Source organism: Ylistrum balloti, unplaced genomic scaffold, assembly GCF_031769215.1.
Source record: "Ylistrum balloti isolate Yb309-2 unplaced genomic scaffold, AGI_CSIRO_Ybal_v1 Utg370592, whole genome shotgun sequence".
NCBI lineage: Eukaryota > Metazoa > Mollusca > Bivalvia > Pectinida > Pectinidae > Ylistrum > Ylistrum balloti.
The window spans coordinates 75096-86088 of NW_026782367.1; the positions used below are offsets into that span (position 1 = coordinate 75096).

The window sequence follows — 10993 nt, forward strand, 5'->3', positions numbered from 1 at the left end:
GGTTAGATTAGAGACTGACAGCGGCGATAGACTGTCAATTATTAACCTTAAAAAGTCGTTAAACATATGTATAATCTATGGCCCCTTAACATGAATATCGAGGCTATGTTATTCAGATAGGTTTAGTAGACATACTCGAAATAACCTCGAGAAATTGATGATGATGGCAAGTATTTGTTTTCGGCTTACACAGATGAACTTCTCGGTAGTGGAAGAAAAACAGTACTAGATGAAGTTTGTCATCTTAGTTCGCTTTGAAATCGCTTAAAGTTACTGGTGCAAAAAGTAGAGGCATTTCATAGGCTTTGCCTGTTGCCCAATATATAACTTGTATTTTACAATATCTTGACAATAAAGAAATCCGACACGAAACGAAACAAGACTAGAAATAATTGAATGGCATGAAAACGCCAGGAAGCTCTTTACTTGTTGAGAGTTATAAAGGGAAATTAAGACTGGAAATATCTTATTGTATCTTACTACTTACTACCCTCTACTTCCGTCATATTTGATGTAATTCCTGAAATTATAACTTGGTAGTTTGATTATTACTGTATATCCAGACACTTCCGTCAATCTTTAATACCCGCCATTTTCGTCAAATAAGGCGGTCGTTTTATTATGTATTTCCAGGGACGTCCCTGAGTATTTTGTGCCTCTTCTTCTCTGCGTATATTCAATAATTCTTAATATATGATCTTCTGGAAGGTTACTATGTTATTTACAGGACGTATTGACATTGTTATATTCTTTGTTGTTATGGTGTTGTACACATGCACATGGTTTGAAATAATTCCTACGTTTTTTTGGTTTTTGTTTTCTAGATTTAAGCTAAAAGTATGGGATAACTACAGTTATCTCCCTTACTTCAATAACATAGCCATTGCTACATGTTCAGTTGTATCTGTGCTTTTTTATGCAAGTTCCTCTTTTTCTATATGGATAAACTGTGCTGACTGATGCTTAAATATATTTTTAAACAAATATTTCAACATATCTACAAATCTAATTATACAATTTTACTGGTGTAATAAACCAGTGAACATGTGGTAAATATATACTGAACTGTGCATGTCTTAGCTATGAACATGTACAATACAGCTGTAAATATATATATATATAAAATATCTTTATTGAAGTAATATTTTCCACTGAAGGGCCACAGAGACAAAAAAATGTCTGCCGTTATGTTCTTGATCTACACTAAACACTCATGTTTGTCATGGCAACGAAACCTATTTTATAATGTTTGGCATCCCCTAATAACCCTATATACCAAATTTTGTCAAAATTGGACAATATCTAAATTTTGACCAATCAGAGGCCAGGATTGTGTTTCCGCGGTAACAGTTTGGGAAACGTCTAATATGTCCAATTATTGGCCTTACTTACTGAATTACATCTTTTTACTAAGTTTGAATACAATCGGTCAAATAACTGAGGAGTTATGGACATTTATTAGAAAACTTGTTTATAGTGACCAGTTACCATGGCAACCAAAATTTTCAAAAAAAGAAAGAGCCATGCATATCTACACATGATCCTTAATATTCCTGTAAAGTTTCATCAAAATCGGTTCACAGGTTTAGGAGGAGTTAGCCAGACAAAATGTGTCTACAGACAGACGGACGGACGTACCAACATTCCAATGTTACGAGTCAACTGATTTATGAGTTAAATAACTCATAATATTAGCATAACATTCATGGTTTACGTGCTTAAAAATGTCCAAGACATTGTTTACTTGTGTGTTAAATCAAAATTTCTACATAATTGTAAGGCACATATATATGGAGGGTTAAAAGGGACATGATTCTAGTTTTAACAATTTCCCAAGTTTTAGGAATTTAACTAATTATTGGAATTATTTTATCATTTTTTTATTTTTACATTGCGATTTGTGTTGATATTTTCATTTCTTATTTCAGCGTTATAGAGTTTTTGTGTCTGTACTTTAGCATTTTTAATAAATTTAAGATATTAGTCTTTTTTTCCGGGGGCTTAAAAGTTTGATTTGATATACCCTTTTATAGTTTCCAATTTGTAATTTGGGTGCTTTTCTTTCCGATGTGGTTATTTCATTACGTTGAATTTCACAGTTGTGTTTCAGTTTTATTATGGTAATATACCTAAACGTGTTGTATTCATATTCATATTTAACATCTATTATCTGAAATTGAAATAATTGCCCCCGAAGTTCGATTTTTGCCTCTAAATCCGCCAATAGAATAATGTCCCAAAAAACCCTTCTGCATTTTTCGATCTTCATTCTAACACCAGGCGGCAGTAAAATCTAAACATTTAATAAAAATTACGGAGCGCTCCCTAACAACCACCGACTGGTAACTTCATATTATAATTATATAAAAACGGTTGAAGCAAATGCGTTATGCTAATTTGAAATATAATTATAACTATTAGGAAATTGTGCTTGTACCAATTACATGTTTTATTTTGAATAATTTTGACGTGCCGTTTTTACGACATCATCTGTTGGGACGAATATACGGAAGTGGTTAATCGGAACATATCAATCCCTATAATATGGATCATCTTGAGGTCCAGGTAAGACAAGAAATAGCAGACAAATTCTTGAGTCTGGCAAACAGATTAGAGAATGACAGAGTACAAAACATTGATGGTGAATTGGAAAGAACAATTGATATATTGAATCAATTTTCGGCGATAGCATCGGTCGATATATCCGAAGTATTGGAACTGGCAGCGCGGGCACTGTATGATTTGCGGGAACACGATGACCATGGCCAGGACCAACATCAGTCTAGTACATATACAGCCTGTACAATAATTACACTAGAGCGTTGCCAAGGGAAAAGTGGTGCACCTTATTACAAAATTCCTTATGAAACACTAGTGTCGCTGTTGAAATACAACTTTAAACTAACAGACATTGCTTCTATGTTGGGTGTAAGTGTAAAAACTATTAGAAGGAGAATGTCAGAATATGGTTTACCGTCCATACGTAGCAAATATTCAGCCATGACGTGTGTGGAGCTGGAAGAGGAAGTAAGGAAGATCATCGACGAATTTCCGAACGTCGGATATAAAACTATAGCATCCATCCTCCAATCAAAGGGACACATTGTGCAGCAGTCAAAAGTAAGGGATTTGGTAAGAAAAGTGGATCCCCAGGGTACATTATTGAGAAGAATGTTTTTATCATCTCATAGGCTTCAGCGAAGAAGTTACAGTGTACGAGCTCCCCTAGCATTGTGGCACATTGATAATCACAAATTGATAAGGTATTTTGTAGTATATACATCAGGGGCGGAATTAGGGGTGTATGTGTAGCCAGTAGCTAACCCCCCCCCCCCCACACACACACACACACACATACCACCCCCAGCCTAATTTTGATTTTGGCTTTCTCCATGCAAAAATTCATCATCAACCGCCTTCCACAACAATCCACCCTCCCCCCACAAAACTGCCTCAGCACCAGCCCCCATTTCCGCCCCACTCATTCAATCTTTTCTGTATCAGGCTCTGTACGATAAAGTCATTTGTGCAGTCCACACCATAAAAAATAACAGTCATGTTTATACCTCACTGTGTAAACTGCATTATATGATTTACTTGTTTTGGTCTTAAATCAAGAAAGTATTCATAATTGGAAACTTGATAAGCAAATCATCTTAAAAAAACAACTAGCATTTAAACCCTGGTCAAATAGTACAATTGTATGTATACAGATATTCTGATAAATTTATTGACAGTGCATTAATGTAAAAAATGATTTCACAAGACTGTCTTCAGTTCAGGAGAGGGCATTTCAATTTTCTAAGTTGTAAAAACTTGTGCCCAATATGTATTTTTTGCTTATGGACAATAAAAGATATGTTCAAACATCAAAAAGTTATGTTGATTAAAATCGTTCAGTGATATTTTTTGGCTATTAACTATTTTTGACCATTTAAAAGGCTATGAAAATAGATGTAAAAAGCTCACCCATACAATTTAAATTACAAAAAGTAATTGTAGTCTACATGTACAGCTGTAGATGTTTCTTTCATTTATCAAATTTAGATGGAGATTTGTGATTCATGGTGGCATCGATGGTTATTCCAGACTACCAGTATTTCTACAAGTAAACACAAATAACTGTGCAGAAACAGTGTTAGCTGCATTTTTGCATGCGGTCCAAGAATATGGAACTCCAGAAAAAGTAAGAACAGACAAGGGAGGAGAAAATGTCAAAGTGGCTGAGTATATGGTAACCCAGAAAGGACCCAAAAGCTTTATTGCAGGGAGAAGTGTCCACAATCAAAGGTAAAGAGTAAATAAATTACTGGGGTAGCAGGTCATGAGTATGAAGTCATTATATTAAAGAAAAAAGAGTCACTTTATAGAAGTATTAAAAGCAAAATATTTGGGCATTAAAATAGGTACAACAGACAACAAATAACTAAAGGATGTTCACATATTTTAATGGTTGGAGTTAAGAGCCCTGATTATATAACAGTAGAAATTTTTGGGAAAGTAAGCAGTGTGGTTTCACTAAAGGCTTTTATTCTCTCTACCCTTTATAAGATGTTCTATCTAATAAAACTATCAAAATAGGATTGAAAGATTTTGGAGAGAGCTGTGGCCAGGTGTTGTTACACTTTACTATCAAATCTTTCATCATATGGAAATAGAATCTGTGTTAGATCCTGATGATGAGACCCATCTCCTAGCTCTTCATCTAGTATTTAAGTCCAGGATTCAGCAGCATTTGGATGTCTTCAGAGATTCCTTCTGTCGGAGACCTATTCGAACAGAGGGAAATCAAACGCCTCTTCAGCTGTGGATCAGAGGACAGATACTGGATCCGTCATGGTATCCGCAAAGTGAGGTAAAAATCAGTTATAATAGATAACCTGAATGTATCACACGCATGAAACTGTAGCCAACTAGCTTCATCAATAGAGTTTTGTGGATATAATTTTAAAATTAAAGGGAACCAGCAGATATTAGCATTAAATCTTTAATCTGAAAGGAAATACAGAGTAACCTAACCCCCCCCCCCCCCCCCCAACCCCGTTGTGTGACCATGTGACATTTGAAAAAAAATATGGAGTTGTCTTCCCCTGCTGCTATGTGAATTGTTCACCGATGTTTGCCGACATCTATTATACATGGAATACTTTAAATTGAAACCATACTTGGAGATGTTGTTGTTTCAGATCACTTAATTAAACTTTCATGAGAGCATTTCAAATTCAGAGTTATGGCCCTTTCAAATATTTGACTATTTGATTGACAGGGGACTTGCACTGAATTATTCAGGAATCAGAATACTGTTAAGTGTGTCCTATTCTTATTACAGAATGATCAATTGAACTTTGGAATTGACTATGATGGTCCAGTGCCAGACCACGTTGATCCTGACTGTGTGGAAATACCGCCAACACCAACATTTCCTATAATGGAGGAACACCATCAGACAATATCTGAAATTACTCACAGAAACTCATTGTGTTTTGGGATAGATCTTTTCCAGGAAATGGTCCAACTCCTGAGAAGCTTTCAGTAGGCATAAATATGTCATGGATTATTACATGGTTGATGGTTTTTAAATCTCCTCTAAACTTTTGTAAAATTTTATGTCCATCACAGGATTTATTACTCCCCCACCGGGAACTTAAGGGGGGCTGTAGTTTGCGTCAATTCTGTCTGTCGCTATACTACAGTAAAACACGCTTACAAGAAACTCGCTTACAATGAATTCAGTGATTTTTAAGTCCCCTTAGGTGTCTTTTATATGAAAATCTAAAGTGTATAATGAATTATGCTTATAACAAACTAAAAATCATGGTCCCCAGAGATTTGTTATAACCGTGTTTTACATAGTATTTCATACTGAAAACTTGGCATGTGGGCACACCATGGTAAAATGGTGTGTCTGGTACCAAAAGTAGGACACTGTGACCTTGATTGTGACCTTGTACCTCTGTAAAGAAAATCCTTGTTCGAGATCCAACTCCTATACCATTTCATAATGGAACTTCACAATTGGTATGTAGGTGCACCATGGTGAGATGGTTTGTCGTGTACCAAAAGTAGGCCATTGTGACCTTAACTTTGACCTCTGTGGAAGAAAGAGCATGTCCAGGCTCATACGTTTTCATACTGGAAATTCAAACCTGGCATGTGGGTGCACCATGGTAAGAAAGTACACATGTATATGACACATACCAAAAGTAGGTCACTGTGACCTTGACTTTGACCTCGATCAAGGTATGCCCGGTGGGGGACGTAATTCTTCAAATCTTGTTTTCCATTTAATTCTTATTGCTTCAAAAGAAATATGATGTTAAAAGCAATGCATACCAAATAGATGACAACACACAAAGAAGTTGATGAAATCATTTTAATAACAGTTAATGCATATGAAAATTTCTTTCAAAACTGTACATTTAATTTTCCTGTAAGAATAAATGCCATTTTGTTATTATACATTGTTTCCTGTTTTTTTTCACCTCTAATACTGAAAAATGTTACTGACCCGTTTCATTAAACCTGCTCCTTGAAAAATAACTCAGTTTTCTATATGGTAACATTAATTGCGCTTCCTAGATTTACGAATTTTACCAAACTCAACATGTTATTCTATGGAATTTCAAGTTAGGTTTAAAAATAAATGCACAATATTGTATTATTGAGAAACTATTGATGAAGGAAGAAATGATTTTCACTGCCTTTAAAAGGGATCTGAACCAAGAAAATGAATTCCTGTAGATGCAGGCAGTGGTTTTAGTAATGATAAATAATCATATTATCTGGAAATTATGATTGGTTTTTTATAGACATTTACTTATTTACATCATTTGGATTTTGCATCAGACACTATGTATTGTACTTGACATTTCCAAAACTGTTTCTTCAAAAGAAATTTTAATGTGTTTAATGTCCAACATTTAATGTGAGAACAGGTACATTTAGTTTTGCAACCAGGAACTGAGATATGTCAGACAACTTATTGTTTGACCCAAAACACATTCTACTTTTAGCAATCATGATCTTTATCTGGGACATACAAACATTGCATCTGGTTTTCTTAAAAACCAAGAGGCCCAAGGGCATTAACAGTCAACCGAGTAACAAAGCTTTCACTATTTTTTTTCACTTTTTTATATCATGTTATAAAAATAACTTAAAAATTCACATGGAACTGTCTGGTATCAAGTTATTGTGTTCAAAGGTCTACAGATAATTAAACAACAAAGGGGAAAATTCTATTCTGTTTACGAACTCAACTGAGATCTGCTATAAGAACACATACAAAGTTTCAAAAAAAGGGTTAATATTTGCTAGAGTAATTGTGTTCAGAAGATTTTTAATACAATAAAACAACAAAGGGGAATAACTTTTTAAAATTTGATCAAATAGGTGTGCATGGTTTTCAATCTCATTCAAGATCCTATGGATATAAAGCAGCATAAAAAGTTTCATCAGTTGGTCAATAATTAACCAAGTTATTGTGTTCACAAGATTGCTTATAACACAACAAAAGGCAATAACTCGGTCAAACTTGATCAAATTTGTCTGGTTTTTGAACTCTTGCAAGATCTTATGGATATAAGCCAGCTTGCTACAGGCCAAATATCGGTGCCCTGAACCTTTTGGTTACTGAGAAGAAGTTGTTTGAAGATTTTAACAATTTTGGCCCTTATGACCTTGAAAGGAGTTCAAGGAACAAACTTGGTAGGGCTCTATGCCAGCATGCTACGGGCCAAATATTAGCATCTTAGGTCTTCCAGTTATTGAAAGTCGTTTGAATGAAAAGTCTTGTGCACTATGGACAAAAGGCAATTGCAACAGTGACGTGATAAAAACATAGTGAGCAGGGACTTGCATATATTTCCCACTCTCAGTGCTAAAAGTGGTCAAGTTTACTTTTGACCTTCAGCCTTGACCAATGACCACCAAAAATGTAATCAGGTTAGTACTTGATCATGTGATGCTTTAGTATTAATATGAACCAAATATGTCAAGGGGTACACATGGCATCAGTAACAAAATTATATCAAACATGTTAGAAAAACAAATTATGAATCCATATGTAAAAACTAAGTTCAATCATTATACCAGGTAATGGACAGATTGGGCAACAAAAGATCCCAGAGGATCTTGACACCCACCATCAAAATGATCATTACAATATGTGATCTCTAATAGACAGATCTTTTCTCTAGAAGAGATTAACCACATAACTCAGCACTGATTATTAGTTTTGATTTCTGTTTTCTTAGACTATGAGTATGTGATTACAGTACCGCTAATGACCCTATTGTGTGCTGAGAATGATTACACGTGAACGCTACTATATATATATCATATATTTAAATATAATCATCTCATCCAAAAACATAAAGAAGTATTGTACTTTGTTCAAGGAATTCAAATTTAAAACAATTTTGAATGAGTTCTCTATTGTGCATTGCCTAATCGTGACGGATGATCTATTTATAGAAAAGTGGTTTTCCATTTCGCATTTGGGGCAATCTTAATGCAAGGTTATTTGAAAGATGCTGACACTTTTTCGTCTAATATTACACATCTGCATTCACTGATTAATTAGGTTACTGTATCTTCTGTGGATAATATTACACAAATGAAACGACACTGGCAATAAGGCCAACAGTAACGGTAAACTGTGTCCGATCATATTCGTCTCTGATAGTCTGAAATGATAAGAATTCATGATATGTTTAAATTTGCGACCCAGGTTTCTTGTGAATTTATGCAAAAATTAAGTTCTCGCGAAATATAAGCAATCTGCAGTAACCAGGTTACCCTTGATGTAAATGATGTAAAACTTGTAAAGAGTCAGGTTTGGAGAACTGCTGGTGTAAATCTGTAATTTTTCTATGCACATCCAAATCCATATGCACCAACTACTATAAAGATCATTGCCTCCTCAAATTTTTCATATGCTTGGATGGAGTCAATATTTGAAAAAGTAATGGAGGGTACGCAAGTGTTAACACTCGATAGATTGGATGATTTGTGGTCAAACTGAATATTTCCTTTGGACACATCTCTTGGAAGTCTGGGACTTCCGATAAGTGCCTGTAACACATTTTCCAGACTGATAGCTTTTGTCTGATCTTCAGGTGTATCTTGACCATCATGCCATGGATTTAACCATGTAGAAGATATTTTGTTTTCTGCAAAGCAAACAAACATAGTGTTATATGAAAATTACACATTATGGCACTTGTAAGAAAATTGTTGCATTAGGTTTGGTTAACAACCATTGACAGATACTGATGCCATGATATGGTTTTTGCATATTGCGATATAGTGCAATACAGAAGAATAATACTGCAATACATATTGCGATATATTACCGTAAGTTATGTCATTGTCACTGCATGTAGTTCATAACTTTGGTACGAGATCATGGTGAGTTATTGGTGGCAGCCAAATTACATGTATTTACAAATTGTCAGGATCATCCAAGCGCTTAAATAGGCGTCATCTCTTTCATGTATGTGTGTCATTTTAATAAAAGTTAACAAATGTCTTTGCAATAACAAAACATAACAAGGGAAATGCAAAGTATAGCATCCCTATGCAAACCCCTCTTTTTTATGTGAAGAACGTGACCTTGACCTTTGACCCTGAAAATTGATAGGAACTCTCTTCTCTTCATAAGAGTGATGTGTACCATGTTTGATGAAGATGCACTAAACGGTTGTGTCTCTTGCGTTCACAAGGTAATCATATGTAACCACTGTGACCTTGACCTGTGACCTGCGATCAAAATCAATAGGCACCATACCCTCCTAATAAGTGATATGTGTACCAATTTGGATGAAGATATACAGAAGGGTTTGGTTTCTACCATGTTCACAAGATGTGTGATGCACGCATGGACGCATACATGCACGGAACCAAAGCCCCGTTACTACATGTATTGACATTGCATTGCAAGGGGATAACAAGATGAACCATGAAACATTGTTTTTAGTTTTAATGGCAATAAATTAAGACAATTCAGTAAAAACTACACATACATGTAATATGTGTATGGTCAAAACTAGGTTTTCGGTTTTCAAATCACAATGTAATATGAGAAATTAGTATTCTTGGCCTTTTGTTTGCCAAGAAGACTTTGCTGGAAGATTTTAAGACTTCTGACCTCTCTGACCTTGAAACTTAATTAAGTCCAGGTCTTTCATTAAAACAAACTTGGTACTTCTTCATCTCAGCATACTACATGCATACTATCAACACCCTGGGGCTTTTATTGGTTGTTGAGAGAGACATCTGAAGGAAAAGTTTATACTAGATGGATGGCAGACCGTATCAGATGTTGATGGACAAAGCCCAATGACTTAAAAAGTCAAATATTTCAGAGAGAGAGAGAAATTTTTTTTTTTTAAATTTAAGACTTTGATCGACAGAGTCTGTGAACTACTTCTTTGACCTTCTGATGTTAAACTTTGTCACAATAATTCTCACATGATTAAATTGTTGCAACTGTATTAACAGAAAGGCAAATAATTTCAAGATGTTGACCTTTGACTTTGATCACCATATTAATCAAATAATTGCAGAGTTGTCTAAAACTTTCAAATGTATGTATAAAAAGTATGGATTTTACCTTTGCACTTTCTATGTGACCTTATGACCAATGTTTGGATCCAAAAGTAGTTCATGTCATACTACCTGCCTTTGCCTCTCCCATGCTGCAGTATTACAGTCATACCAAGTTATACCATGTCAGAGGTTTGGCACCAGAAAAAGTGACAAAAGAACTTATACCAGGAAAACCCTGGATATAAGAACCGATAATCATGCTTACTTTCAATTTTACACAGGAACCTATTGAGATTATAGACAATCCGCTGCTCTTTTGATTTCTCTGTAGATTCTGTGGAGTAAATTGGGCTGTAAAAATTGTGAATATCCTCAGCTGTAACTCCTCCTCCTGACCCCAACACACCCTCAGCATCCTTGGGAAATCTTCTTAATACCTCAA

The 10993-nt window shown here is 35.0% G+C and overlaps 1 protein-coding gene across 1 annotated transcript; it reads left to right on the forward strand.

Annotated features, from left to right (window-relative positions):
• The first annotated feature begins 2544 nt into the window (after window positions 1–2544).
• On the forward strand, window positions 2545–6249 carry LOC132556835 (uncharacterized). Its single transcript, XM_060221271.1, has 4 exons — window positions 2545–3263; window positions 4048–4290; window positions 4582–4855; window positions 5330–6249. Exons 1-4 carry the CDS (start codon window positions 2545–2547, stop codon window positions 5534–5536), a joined length of 1443 nt encoding a protein of 480 aa, XP_060077254.1. The 3' UTR covers window positions 5537–6249.
• The last annotated feature ends 4744 nt before the right edge of the window (window positions 6250–10993 follow it).